The sequence below is a fragment of the Medicago sativa genome, chromosome 6 (genome assembly GCF_051527215.1).
Source record: "Medicago sativa cultivar Bolivia chromosome 6, Bolivia_mono, whole genome shotgun sequence".
Lineage (NCBI taxonomy): Eukaryota > Viridiplantae > Streptophyta > Magnoliopsida > Fabales > Fabaceae > Medicago > Medicago sativa.
The window spans coordinates 88,695,019-88,710,384 of NC_140754.1; the positions used below are offsets into that span (position 1 = coordinate 88,695,019).

Consider the following 15,366-nt stretch of genomic DNA (forward strand, 5'->3'; position numbering starts at 1 on the left):
TGAGACGGACAAACTGCATTTCTGTCTCTAGATTCCGTCTCTAAAAAACTTGTATGTGCTGTCCTTGCAAAGTATCTCGTTAGATATGGATTTAGATCAGCGACAGACTTTTCGATTCTAAACTCCGTCACCTCACACCATCATAATTCGTCTCTAAAATAACAACTTTCCGTCTCAACTTCCGTCTCTGATAGAGACGAAGATTTTCCGTCTCTAAATTACGTCGGCATAACAACTTTTTCTAGTAGTTATGGTAGCATGCAATCTTCATATGTCTTCTTGGTCGTCTCAACATTTTTATCCATAACAAGTAGGTAGGTCATTATTCATTTCCAAATTTCGGTAACTTTTCTTCACCTGGATATATAGCAGAGAACACATTAAGAAATAAGAAACAATACATTATTAGAGGAAAATTCAAAGCAAAGAGTACTCATGAGTACAAAGGGTGAGAGTACTCATGAGCAACAATATTGTTCGTCTCTCTTTGGTCGTTCATGTTGGCGTGATCTTTTTAATAAATCGAACAATATTATCAGTTTTATTAAATATATATGTTATAGGAATGCAATTATCCATAAGTTTTTTCCTGCTGTCTTGTTGTTGAAACATTGCATTCTATGATTGAATCATACTTAATCTTACTCTATTTCCAGCGTGTTTCAGTTTATCTCTATATTTTTAACAGTTTGGTGTCAAGCATCTCTTGACTCTAATCTAATATTCCTTGTTGCATGACGATTCTAAATATTGTTCAACTCTCTTTCCAAATCCTCTGAGTTTGCACAATTTCAGTTCTTATTTGGGTCATTTTGTTCTTGCTTGCTGAATGAAGATGATTCTGATTGTGATTTTCAGTACCCCTCATTCGCAGGATCACATTAGCCAGTGAGTTTCATTCTCTTGCCAAATGAAGGGTCAATTATATATCAGTTTCTTTTTTTGTTGGATAACAAGAGGGCCGAAGCCCGAATTATGTATCTGTTTCATAATAGTTATAACACAACTTTTATCAAACTAGTTGCACATGTTCATGTTACTATGTTATGAGACTTTCTGCTACACACTCTCAAATAATCCACTCCATTCTCATCAGATACGTTAAGACACATAATTAATTCATTAAAGGCAATATACAAGATCTATCATGAAAGGCTAAGACAAATAGAAGTACACACTTGTTATTTCAAATTTATTTCATATATATCATTGCAATTAAGGCTAGTAATAGCCATCATCAGTCATCAGGCTGGAAATAACAGTTGATTTTTACTATTATTACAGTTTATGACCCTACTTGCCGAGGGACAATCCATGTACGTGCTTCCATTGGGAAACAAACACAGCCTTATTTCTTTTAAGTAAGGCAATGACTTACTAGTAGGAGGAGTACACATAAGTGCTGGTTCAAGGTTGTTATTACCACTTTTTATGGCTGTAACAATTTGACCTATGTCATAAGGATTTGTTTTATGCGGCACAATACCAGAGTTTTTCAGTACATCTATTAGATTAATCTCTGTCTTGATACTTAGAGCCCGCTGAAAATAGGCTACCTGTGTATATTTGCTAAGGGAGCATGTCCCATGCTTGTTCCATTCTTTCTCCCAAAAATCTACATCATTTCCATTTATTACATCAGGCCATTCATGTTGAAGTTGAGGTTGCAACTGACTAAGCTAAAGAAGAAGGAAAATAACATATAAGATTTTGATTTTTTTATATTAGAAAAAATAAACAAACAAGTATAGCAACAAATTAAATTATTTCTTTGTACAAATGAAACTTAACTTACCAAATTCAGATTAAATCCTCCACTATTTTTTTTCTTTCCCAAGCAAAATTCCGGATATGGCTGTGATATGTTAGTAGGCCACAACCCGTGTATTGTAAACTGGTTTGGGACAGGTTTAGGTATTTTGCATCCTCCATTGACACACAAAGTGGGGGGCCACATATAACTAGAGTAAAACGGAAACAAGAAATCAACAAACACTTCAATTTCACAGCAATCGCTACTAGCTTCACGAAAACCCATCTTCTGAGAAGACGATGCAATCAACAGATTCTGTTACAGCTGAAAAGGTTAGCAATCATATTCATGATGATCTTGCATTTTCCATTCTGTCCAAATTGCCTCTTAAATCTTTGAAACGGTTTAGTTGCGTATGTAAATCATGGTCTTGCTTATTTGAGAATCCTAATTTCATGAACATGTACCGTAATTATTTCATATCCAGTACTTATGAGGAGGATGGTTCACGTCTCCTCCTACAACAGACTCCGCCATATTTACCAAATCTTCATGTGTTATATTTGCTTTTTGGTGAGAGGTTTGAGAATAAGGTCAAATTAGATTGGCCACCTCTATTTCAAGAGGATAACACAGCTATTCATATTTTAGGTCCGGTTATTAACGGCATTGTTTGCCTCTATCAAGGACGAGAACCTGTTGTTATATTATGGAACCCAGCTACCGAGGAATACAAGGTCCTTCCTCCCAGCCCTACCGAGTCACCTGTACTTTATGAGGAAGTCTATTATTATGTTCATGGATTTGGTTATGACCATGTTAGAGATGACTACAAAGTCATTCGATATATATCTTATAGTCTAGATGTACCAGATGATTTTGAAGGTGATATTGATGGTGAGCCAATCAAGCTATCACGTGACAGCATGTGGGAGATATATAACCTAAGAAGCAACTCTTGGAGAAAACTTGATCTGGATCTTCCTCGTGCTCATCACGGTTGGGTAGGTGTCTATGTGTACATGAAGGGAGTGTGTCACTGGTATCAAGATGAATTTGAACATAAAGGATATTTGGTGTCATTTGACTTAAGCAAGGAGGTGTTTTGTACAACACCCCTGCCCTTGTATATGAATGATAGTTTTGATTCTGTATTTTTGTTGAGATACTTGATGGTATTAAATGACCACGTTGCTTTGATCTCAAACTATGTAGAAATGACTACTTTTCACATATCTATTTTGGGTGAACTCGGAGTGAAGGAGTCTTGGACTAAACTCTTCATTATTGGGCCTTTACCTTGCATTGAGCATCCTATTGGGGAGGGAAAGAATGGTGATTTATTCTTCAGAAGAAAAGATGGCGAACTAGTCAGATTTAATTTAAGTACTGGAGTGATTGATGAGCTTGGTCTTAAAGGGGAATTCGGTTGTTGTCAGATTGTCAATTACAAGGAAAGCTCTCTTCCTATTGGACAAATAAATGATTGCTTATGTTTATGCCAGTGAGGCTATTAGGATTATTAGGGTTTCTTCCTATATGCACTTTTTTTCTTTCTTTTTTTGTAAGATGATATTTCCTTTACTCAATGACCTCCAATTTTATGTAAAATAGGGTATATTTGGGAGCTTGATAAGCTAATTAGCAGCATGGCTTTCTTTTTAATAAATTGAACAATACTATCTGTTTGGTTAAATATATATGTTATGGGAATGTAAGTTTTTTTCTTCTGTTTTGTTTTTGAAACACAGCCTTACTATATTAGTGCCATAGAAAAGTTACTTTGCTTGGCTACAATGCTTTGGTTAAAAGCTATAGTGCTTAACCGTTTGTTTCTTTTTTACACGCCTTGGATTAAAAACTTCAAATTTCTAAAATTCAGTTCATAACATGGTAGTAAAGTTTTTGTAACTACATGGTTTAAAGGATGGTTCTTATTCTGATCAATACATTTTAAATTTAAATTTTTGCATAGGATAGGGGATTTCGTTTAAAGGGTTATGCAAATTGTATAAGAGAAGAGACTTTACAAGATGTATGAGATGATAGAGTTTTACTTTGTATATGCTTTGGGAAGTTTATTCCATAAGCATAAACTGGTTAGTTGTATGAAGAAATCTCTGCTGCATAATTTGTAGGGATAAAAGAAAGTACACAGCCGCCGAACTAGCAGGGTGGGAAATGACACTGATATTACAAACTTAGATAACAATACTAAGATATCCGGTTACCAGCACAGAAGTGCCAAACTAGAAAAACCAGTCACATCAAAACGGACCTGAAACAGGCAAACCAGATTCAAACGGCAGCAAAGGCCACAATGCTGTTGCTAAGAACGACAGAACCACCTACAGATAACTACTGAATCACCTAGGCATATGGTCCAATGGATATCAAGACTTAACTGCGCAAGTCAAATGACATCACACAATCATCAAGCCTATTCCACCAATGACACACTCCATTTGTGTGTACTCTGATACCTGAAGCACGATAGCCGGTAGGCATATTTACATCAAGTTTCTTCCATGAGTTACTTCTTAAGATGTATACCTCCCACATGGAGTCATGTGGTGGGATATAACTTTCGAAATCTGTCAGAGGCATACAATGTGCTGCATGTCGAATTTCCTTATGGTCATAGCCAAATCCAAGAAATTAAAACACAACCCTGTCTTAAGAAATTGGGAGGGACTCAAGAGGACTAGGAGGAAGGACCTTGAATTCCTTGGTAGTTACGTTCCATATTGTTATTTTCGGTATTATCAAACCTTGGTAGAAACAAATAGTGCCATCAGCAACAGAATCCAATATATATAAATATTGATCATTTTCTTGAACTACTGGAGGTGGCCAATCTAATTTGACCTTATTCTCGAATTCTCACCAGTAAGAGAAAACAATGCATCATGTTCTTCATCCGGCTCAAGTAAACTCAATTTCATAGGAGTCCTGTGTTTTGGATTCTAATCCGCTTTTGTTTTGAACAAGTTGTTTATAAGATGGATTGTGAGGGGAATGGTGAATGAATAGAATTAGAAAACGTTTTCTCTGCTGAATTTAGTAAACCTTCATTTTAGAGTTTCAATGTGAAGTGTTTCTCAAGTGATTTTCTTGTTGTTTGTTGAATGCAATAATATGTACTTAAAAATATGCATGTGTATTTTTGAAAGTATGAAAAATTAGAATGTTGAAGAGCTTTAAAACACAAAACTCGTTCGCAATAGACGGTTGAAAAAACAATTTTCCTCTTTCCAGGTTTGTGTGTGTTAGCTGGATGTGATTTCTTCCATCTGTTCCTGGCGTTGGTGTTGCTCGAGCTTATGTCCTTGTTCCGAAGCATCAGAATATGTATTGTGTAAGTGTATTCTTAGCTTTTAATAACCACTGTCGTGGATTACATGTCTAAGTGAATTCAATTAGAATAGAAGATTCATTGCTTCTAAAATTATAGCAGTTTTCTCCAAACTCCAAGAAATACTAGCTTGATATACCGATGTAGAACTTTTTATAACATGCACACACACACTACATGATCTTCATTTACTTATACGAGTAAAGTTGTTTTTGAAGTTACCTCATTCATTCTGACTAATATATCCTTTTTTACAGATCTTGTCTGTTCTTAAATTTGAGAAAGGTAATCAAATGCCTGAAAATTAATCCAGATCGATCCTTCAAATATGCTCTTGCTGTCTTCAGCATGATCGAATGTACTACTGTAATATACTAGAACTATTACTGATTTTTATATTACGTATTTATTACTCGCTCTAATGATTATGTTTTCTTCTGAAATATTTGTGTAGATATGATATCAATACCAGAGAACTCATGCACATGAAGCCTTTTCCAGAAAATCTTCTCGAGTCACTTGATAAAAACCTCAATTATTTTGGACTATATTCTTGATTTGTTGTATTTTGTCACCGTTTTTAGGCTAAATTGTTTTCTCAATTCTTCCAGCATTCTCAATATTCTAAACCTGTTCATCCTACATTAGTTGCATCCAGTGTTGTCGTTTGCAGACCATAGATAGAAAATATTTTGTACTAAATCGTGTATCGCAGAGCAATAGTGGTTTATTAAAATTACCATAACCGCTATTTGACAACACCGTCTGACACAATTTGTATTAATGTATGTCTAGAGTTCTGAGTATATATCATGTTGTATACTATACCTTTGTATTTAGAACTAGTGTTCACAATTATGTCAAAGGAACATCAACGAAAATTATACAGGCATGTCATAAATTGGAGATGAATTGTGTTTGTTAAATTTCAAGTTAATTATTTTGTGGTGTACTTTAGAATTTTGTAAAATAATTTGATGACTTCGCAGCGATGGTACAAAAAAGTTTTACATTGATGTTCATTCAATCATATTTTACATCGATGCCATAACAGAATATTATTTTCTTTAGTATTTTCACAAAAAACTTAAAGGCTTGCATAAAAAATTCATTTTTTTATGTGAAAAAGAATTAAATTACGAAATCAAACGAGGCAAAATAGTATCCCTTGTATTATCTTCCAACAGAAGTTTCAATGCAGGAGGAAGAACATCAATGAAAATACAATTAAAATAGTGTCAAAAATTCGCTAACAAGTCAGCACAACAATTAGCCTCGCAGTATACAAGACAAATTGAGGTTCTCCATCTAGGATGGTAGAGAAGAGAAATCTCCTCTTGAAGAAGAGGTTGGAGGAAAGCATTTGAAGATGAACCCGATATAACCATATTAACAACTTCTAGAGCTTAGAGTTTCGCCCACACAGAAGAGCACATGTCAAGTCTGTTGTGAAGGCCACAAATGAACCTACAATGAGGATTTCTAATTAGTCTTCAACAAGTTGAAACCCCCTATGACTTTTTTATGAGACCCATCGATATTAATTTTATAGTGATTGTGCGGTGGACTGTGTCCAAGAAACTTCAATGTTGTGTCTCAATGAGCGAGACTAAGCAAACAATGAACTTAACTTGATTCGTTATCAGACGAAAAAGTTGAGCACTTATCGAAGACTTCCCGCCCCGTAAACATCATACTGTTTATGTCATTCAAAAGCTCATAAGTGGCAACTCTAAATAAGATTTGTCGATCATTATGTATCGTAGCAATATCAGAAGTTGTGACATTCCAATCAAGCCAAATACAACCCAACACTAATAAACTTACTCCAAACTTCCTACGAGATAAGATCATTCAAGAATATTTTCACATGATTTTTTCAGCTCTTCACAATCTATTAGGATATGCATGATCAGTTTAGGATAGTCACCACATCTCGGACAAAATTATCTCTAACCATGCCTATGTGACGCCTTTATCAAGTTTATGCATATTATTTGTGAAGTACATTATCAAGTTTATGCATATTTTTTTTAGCCAAAAAATGTTTATGCATATTTTTATAGAGTAAATTCCGAATTGATCCTTGAAATTTTAGAAAAGTATTAATCTATAGACTCTCACATTATGAATATTCCATGAAGATCCTTTTTGAAAGTTCAAAATGTTAATCACATTCATTACTCTTTAATATTTACAAAGACTAGAATGACATTAAGTTAGTAATATCGGGGACGAACTTTATTAATAATGGGGTCAAACCATAAGCAAGAGGTCAGGATTTGATTGTAGGCTCTTATGTATGGGGAAATCTCGTTTGAGAGACGAGAACTCATCTTGGGTGTTGTACAATTTTTTGACGAAGATTAATCACGACTGTCAAAATTTCATATACATATAATGATAAAAAAATAAAATAATGATATAATGATATGGCTTTTTCAAAATTTCATATACATCTTGGGTGTAGTTTACTTTTTCAAATTGCAGAGTGTCTAATCTTCAATATTTCTAATCTAAAAAGAAAAATGCATATGGCTTTTTACATTTTTTTTGACCATGGTGGTATCTGCTTTATCATTTCTATTGACTATTATTATTGTTAATGAATTTCTACATTGCTTTATTTACTTTTATAATACTATTGTTATTATTCCTAAATTCACACGAAATTATGCAGGTTAAATGGATAGAACACATAACATTCTTCTTTGAAACCATACAATAACTTCAATTTCCAACTAAACTAGTAAAAAAAACAATAAAAAATGGAAAAATGCAAAAAATAAAAATAAAAAATTCTAGAAAAACAAGAAGAATTCCAATAAAAAAAATACACGAATTTTTTTGTTTGTTTTGGATACCCCCTAATAGGTCTTTCAAAAATGAAAATTTCTGCAAAAAAAAAAAAAAAAGTTGGTTTTTGAATGACCTATTAGGGGGTATTCCAAAATAAAAACAATTTACAAGGGGGTATATCAAAAACTAAAAACTAAGAAGTTGATTTTTGAATGACCTATTAGGGATATTTGTAACTTAAGGGTTCAAAATGAAACAAAATAAATTCAAGGGACCAAAAGAAAACCTAAAAACTTAAGGACCAAAAAGTATACAAAAGTAATATTCAGTTGAGTAAAAAAAAAAAGTAATAATCAGTCAAAAGAATTTATTTTAATTACTAATTGCCTCAAAAAGTTAATAATGAATTTAATTTTTCTATATACCTTTTTTTTTCTTTTCTTTTTACTAACAAAATATAGCTTTCTTTCTATGATTAAAAAGAAAATATGTAGCTGTTTTTTTGAAGAAGTTTTCTATATATATAACTAGAGTAAAACGGAAACAAGAAATCAACAAATACTTCAATTTCACAGCAATCGCTACTAGCTTCACGAAAACCCATGTTCTGAGAAGATGATGCAATCAACAGATTCTGTTAGAGCTGAAAAGGTTAGCAATCATATTCATGATGATCTTGCATTTTCCATTCTGTCCAAATTGCCTCTTAAATCTTTGAAACGGTTTAGCTGCGTACGTAAATCATGGTCTTGCTTATTTGAGAATCCTAATTTCATGAACATGTACCGTAATTATTTCATATCCAGTACTTATGAGGAGGATGGTTCACGTCTCCTCCTACAACAGACTCTGCCATATTTCCCAAATCTTCATGTGTTATATTTGCTTTTTGGTGAGAGGTTTGAGAATAAGGTCAAATTAGATTGGCCACCTCCATTTCAAGAGTATAACACAGCTATTCATATTTTAGGTCCGGTTATTAACGGCATTGTTTGCCTCTATCAAGGACGAGAACCTGTTGTTATATTATGGAACCCAGCTACCGAGGAATACAAGGTCCTTCCTCCCAGCCCTACCGAGTCACCTGTACTTTATGAGGAAGTCTATTATTATGTTCATGGATTTGGTTATGACCATGTTAGAGATGACTACAAAGTCATTCGATTTAATTTAAGTACCCAAGTGATTGAAGAGCTTGGTCTTAAAGGGGAATTTGGTTGTTGTCAGATTGTCAATTACAAGGAAAGCTCTCTTCCTATTGGACAAATAAATGATTGATTATTAGGGTTCTTTCCTATATGCACTTTTTTTCTTATTTGTAAGAATGATATTTCCTTTACTCAATGACCTCCAATTTTATGTAAAATAAGGTATATTTGGGAGCTTGATAAGCTAATGAGCACCATGGCTTTGTTTTTTTAGGATTCTTCTCCCTCTTTGTTTCTGTTTAATAAATTGAACAATACTATCTGTTTGGTTAAATATATATGTTATAGGAATGCAAGTATTTTCCTGCTGTCTTGTTTTTGAAACACAGCCTTTCATTCTATGATTCTGTCTTGCATAATCTTACTCTGTTAGTGCCATAGAAAAGTTGCTTTGCTTGGCTACAATGCTTTGGTTAAAAGCTATAGTGCTTAACCGTTTGTTTCTTTTTTACATGCCTTGGATTAAAAGCTTCAAATTTCTAAAATTCAGTTCATAACATGGTAGTAAAGTTTTTGTAACTACATGGTTTAAAGGATGGTTCTTATTCTGATCAATACATTTTAAATTTAAATTTTTGCATAGGTTAAGGGATTTCGTTTATAGGGTTATGCAAATTGTATAAGAGAAGAAACCTTACAATATGTATGTGATGAGTACACCACCTTCATGTCAGTAAACATTGACAGAAACTTGAAACCAGAGAAAACCAATACTTATATATCCGGATACCAACACAGAAGTGCCAAACCAGAAAAAACCAGTCTCAAAATGGACCTAAAGAAGGCAAACCAGACGCAAACGGCAGCAAAGGCCAGAAATGCTATCACAGAGATTAACAGGAACCACCTACATATAGCTAAATCGCCTAGCCATAGGGTCCAATAGATCTCAAGACTTATTAAATTGTCGCCTAGCCATACTGTTCAATGAAGATATTCATATTAAATTGTCGCTGGCAAGACCGGGCTTTGTTGTTCAAATGGGTAGTATCAAATAACAATCAATAGATTTAGTGTCTTCTTTATGCCTTCAAAATTTTCTACCATTTGAAACCTATTCTTCACCGTAGATGGACATAGCAACACCTGTTGTAGACATTAGATATCAGAACCACATCAGAGGCACTAGGATGACATTCAGTTTTCAGACTGCAATGCACATTTAAGATGCATTACATCAGATTTCCACAAAAAATAAAATAAAGTTGATGAAGCAAAGTTCATACTCTCAATTAGTTTCTAAATTTGCTACCTACATGATAATAATTATGTTATGCTCAACTGACAAGCCACCTTGTATACAAGGTAAAATTCTAATAATCGGTGTCATACATTTCTTATTCCTCCAACCGGAAGAAGAACTTCCTTATGAAGGAGTATCGTAATACCAAGTACATCGTTAATGCAATAATTCTCAATCCTTTGGGTACTCAATCAAACCGAACTAGTTCTCCATTATTTGATATAAAGAATATATCACCCTTATTCCCCGCTCCAATAGGATGGTCAACACAATATAATGGTCCAACAACGAAGAGTGTAGTCCATGATTCTTCATCCGGCTCACACCGAGTTCCCCTAGCATGAATTCATTAAACATGAGTATTTTTATTTTTATAAGATCCAATCATGAATGCTTTTAAGGATCTAAATCTTTTTTTTCTTTCTTTTTTCTTTCAATCTTTTGTTTCTTCTGTTTTACAATTTACAATTTTGTCTTAAAGATGTATGTTATTGCATGCCATCAAAATTAAATGAATCTTAGGCTTTACTAGAATAGGTATGACTTGTCACAAGAAAGAAATGAAAAAGGCTTAACATTCAATTTCATAGGAGACCTGTGTTTTGCTTATGATAGTATATGGCTGTCCAGCTTTAAGATCTTCTTGGAAACTATGATTTTGTGCGTCGAGGTTTACTACTTTAACATTCAATTTCATAGGAGACCTGTGTTTTGGATACTAATCCGCTTTTATTTTGAACAAGTTATTAATAAGATGGATCATGAGGGGAATGGTGAATGAATAGAATTATAAAACATTTTCTCTGCTGAATTTAGTAAACCTTCATGCTGAATAACTTTAAAACACAAAATTCGCTCCCAACAGTCGGTTGGAAAAGCAATTTTCCAGGCATGTGTGTTTTAGATAGATGTGATTTTCTTCAATCTGTTCCTGGCATTGGTGTTGCTCGAGCTCATGCCCTAGTTTCGAAGCCAAATCGATCCTTCAAATATGCTCTTGCTGTCTTTCAGCATGATCGAATGTACTACTAATATACAAGAACTATTTCTGATTTTTATATTTAGTATTTATTATTCGCTCTAATGATTATGTTTTCTTCTGAAATATTTGTGTAAATATGATATCAATACCAGAGAACTCAAGCACATGATTTTCCAGAAAATTTTCTCGAGTCACTTGATGAAAACCTCAATTATTTTGGACTGTATTCTTGATTTGTTGTATTTTGTCACTGTTTTTTAGGCTAAAAGTTTTTCTCAATTCTTCCAGCATTCTTAATATTCTAAACCTGTCCATCCTACATTAGTTGCATCCAGTGTTGTCGATTGCGGATCGTAGATAGAAAATATTCTGTACTAAATCTTGTATCACAGAACAATAGTGGTTTGTTAAAATTCTGCTACGCTATAGTACTACCATAACCGCTATTTGATATAACCGTCTGACACAATTTGTATTAATGTATGTCTAGAGTTCTGAGTATATATCATGTTGTATACTATACCTTTGTATTTAGAACTTGCACTTAGGTTATATGTGATCCATTTCAAACGTAACTAGTGCCACAATTATGTTGAAGCAATAACTGAAGGAAACTTGTATCCATCAACAAGAGAATTGTTTTTTCAGTATTTGGAACATCAACGAAAATTATACAGGCATGTCATAAATTGGAGATGAATTGTGTTTGTTAAATTACAAGTTAATTATTTTGCGGTGTACTTAGGAATTTTGTAAAATAATTTGATGACTTCGCAGTGATGGTATGAAAAAGTTTTACATTTACGTTTAATCATATTTTACATTGATGCCATAACAGAATATTATTTTCTTTAGTGTATTTACAAAAATTTACAAGCTTGCATAAAAATTAAATTCATTTTTTTATGTGAAAAAGAATTAAATTACGAAATCAAACGAGGCAAAATAGACTCTCTTATACGATCTTTGAACAGAAGTTTCAATGCAGGAGGAAGAACATCAATGAAAATACAATTAAAATATAAAGCGTGTCAAAAATTCGCTAACAAGTCAGCACAACAATTAGCCTCGCAGTATACAAGACAAATTGAGGTTCTCCATCTAGGATGGTAGAGAAGAGAAATCTCCTCTTGAAGAAGAGGTTGGAGGAAAGCATTTGAAGATGAACCCGATATAACCATATTAACAACTTCTAGAGCTTAGAGTTTCGCCCACACAGAAGAGCACATGTCAAGTCTGTTGTGAAGGCCACAAATGAACCTACAATGAGGATTTCTAATTAGTCTTCAACAAGTTGAAACCCCTTATGACTTTTTTATGAGACCCATCGATATTAATTTTATAGTGATTGTGCGGTGGACTGTGTCCAAGAAACTTCAATGTTGTGTCTCAATGAGCGAGACTAAGCAAACAATGAACTTAACTTGATTAGTTATCAGACGAAAAAGTTGAGCACTTATCGAAGACTTCCCGCCCGGTAAACATCATATTGTTTCTGTCATTCCAAAGCTCATAAGTGGCAACTCTAAATAAGATTTGTCGATCATTATGTATCGTAGCAATATCAGTAGTTGTGATATTCCAATCAAGCCAAATACAACCCAACACTAAAAAACTTACTCCAAACTTCCTACGAGACAAGATCATTCAAGAATATTTTCACATGATTTTTTCAGCTCTTCACAATCTATTAGGATATGCATGATCATTTTAGGATAGTCACCGCATCTAGGACAAAATTATCTCTAACCATGCCTATGTGACGCCTTTATCAAGTTTATGCATATTATTTGTGAAGTACATTATCAAGTTTATGCATATTTTTTAACCAAAAAACGTTTTGCATATTTTTATAGAGTAAATTCCGAATTGATCCTTGAAATTGTAGAAAAGTATTAATCTATAGACTCTCACATTATCCATTTCCATGAAGATCCTTTTTGAAAGTTCATAATGTTAATCACATTCATTACTCTTTAATATTTACAAAGACTAGAATGACATTAAGTTGGTAATATTGGGGATGAACTTTATTAATAATGGGGTCAAACCATAAGCAAGTGGTGAGATTTGATTGTAGGCTCTTATGTATGGGGAAACCTCGTTTGAGAGAAGAGAACTCATCTTGTGTGTTATACAATTTTGTGACAAAGATTAATCACGACTGTCAAAATTTCATATACATATAATGATAAAAAAATGATATAATGATAAAAAAAAACCTGTTTTTCCTCATGCTGGCTTTTAGTGTGTGGATGGTGTTATCGGGCCGGTTTTTTCAGGTTCTGTTATTCGTTTGTGTAGGGTCTGTATTGTGGTTGTGCAGGTGTATCAGTAGTGAAATTGCATTGCTTTCCGTAGAATGCATTGTCAGCTCATATTACCCGTTGTTGTTTGTGACATATTGTTCATGTGCTATCAATGAGGGTGTAACAATCAGTGATCCTAGATGGTGTCTCTAATTGCTGCCAATTCTGCGGGTCTGTATGTATTCAAGCCATCAAGGTCTCTGCCAAATGTTGATGGGATGATAACATCAACTATAAGAGATAGGTTCAAGGGGTGCTTTGGTGTTTTGAAAGTAAACTAATATACATGAGCCTTTGGTTGATACATTTCCAAATGTGTAAATATTGTAATACTTTCAGTTGAGGTACATCATAATAATTGTAAAAATTGAGTTCTAATGTGGAAATACTCTAATACTTATTGAAGTATTTTCAACAGTAAACTAACATTGCTCTATGATTGAGGGAAAATTCTGTTGAAAGCACATATGTATTCTATGTCTCTGTTTATTTCTAAAGGTCAAAAGCTTCATGCTATACAAGGTAAAATCATTTTTTTCGTCATAAATTCAAGACGAAAAATCATAGCTCATGCTGCATTGCGTTTTTTTTTTCAAACTAGAATATCATAGCTCATGCGGCATTGCATTTTTATTCTTTTGATGTTTGTTGTGGAAGGTTACTAATTGATTTGTATTAGTGAATGATCTTGATCTTTTGCTTGAAAGGATCATGAGTCTATGCTTTTGTTTGATTTGCTGCACTTTTTGATGTAATAGTTTGATTTTGCTGTATTAGAGTATAGTGAATAAACCATAGTTAGGTTATATGTAAACTGTGGTTAGTTAGCTTGGTTAAGAGTTAGTTAGAGTTAGTTACACAACAAAACTCTATATATAGGAACACTCATGTATCATTTCAGATATCATCTTTTATCAAATCTATTGATTCTCCTATGAGTCTCTATGGTTATCTACCACAAGAATACTACTATGCTCTCTCTCTCTAGCAGATCACTATGACCTTTATCCCTGGGATAACATGGTATCAGAGCCTGGTTGAATTCAAGGGCCACCTACCTATTCACGCACCAAGCCCAAAGAGTGCTGAGCGTGAGGGGGGGGGGGGGGGGTGTATTGGGAAAAACCCAAGTCCCACATCGGATAGATGAGACTCTTGATGAGAGTTTATATAGAGGATGCAATCCTCACCTTACAAGCCGGTTTTGTAAGGATCAGTTAGGCCCCAAATTTCAATATGGTATCAGAGCCTGGTTCTTCAACAAAGGGTACGACCGAGGCAGCCGGTCCGTTTGCGCAGAAAGCAGCAACGGCGGTATAAGCAGTTCGGTATTCATGATGAATGTTTGCGGAGAAACCAACAAACAACGGCGATACATGCAAAGTAAGAGCTTCCGCTTGAAGGGGGAGAAGAGGGAGCATGATGGGATGATGAATGTTTGCGGAGAAACCAACAAACAAGCGATACATGCAAAGTAAGAGCTTCCGCTTGAAGGGGGAGAAGGGGGAGCATAAGAGCTTCCGCTTGAAGGGGGAGAAGGGGGAGCATGATGGTATGATGAATGTAGGGGGAGCATGATGGGATGATGAATGTTTGCGGAGAAACCAACAAACAACGGCGATACATGCACGGCGATACATGCAAAGTAAGAGCTTCCGCTTGAAGGGGGAGAAGGGGGAGCATGATGGGATGATGAATGTTTGCGGAGAAACCAACA

At 34.2% G+C, this 15,366-nt stretch overlaps 2 protein-coding genes and 1 pseudogene across 2 annotated transcripts; 2 read left to right on the plus strand and 1 right to left on the minus strand.

Moving 5' to 3' along the window:
• Positions 1-1,215: 1,215 nt before the first annotated feature.
• Positions 1,216-2,038, minus strand: LOC146917959 (ribonuclease MC-like). The gene is made up of 2 exons (XM_085721968.1): positions 1,796-2,038; positions 1,216-1,679 (listed from the first exon to the last, which is right to left on the minus strand). The coding sequence occupies exons 1-2, from the start codon at positions 2,036-2,038 to the stop codon at positions 1,245-1,247; spliced, it is 678 nt and encodes a 225-aa protein (XP_085578094.1). The 3' UTR covers positions 1,216-1,244.
• LOC146917960 (F-box/kelch-repeat protein At3g06240-like) lies at positions 2,004-3,325 on the plus strand. The gene has a single exon (XM_085719655.1). The coding sequence runs from the start codon at positions 2,053-2,055 to the stop codon at positions 3,259-3,261; it is 1,209 nt and encodes a 402-aa protein (XP_085575781.1). The 5' UTR covers positions 2,004-2,052; the 3' UTR covers positions 3,262-3,325.
• A 5,197-nt stretch (positions 3,326-8,522) lies between these two features.
• Positions 8,523-15,366, plus strand: part of LOC146917961 (F-box/kelch-repeat protein At3g06240-like) — a 99,107-nt pseudogene continuing 92,263 nt past the window's right edge.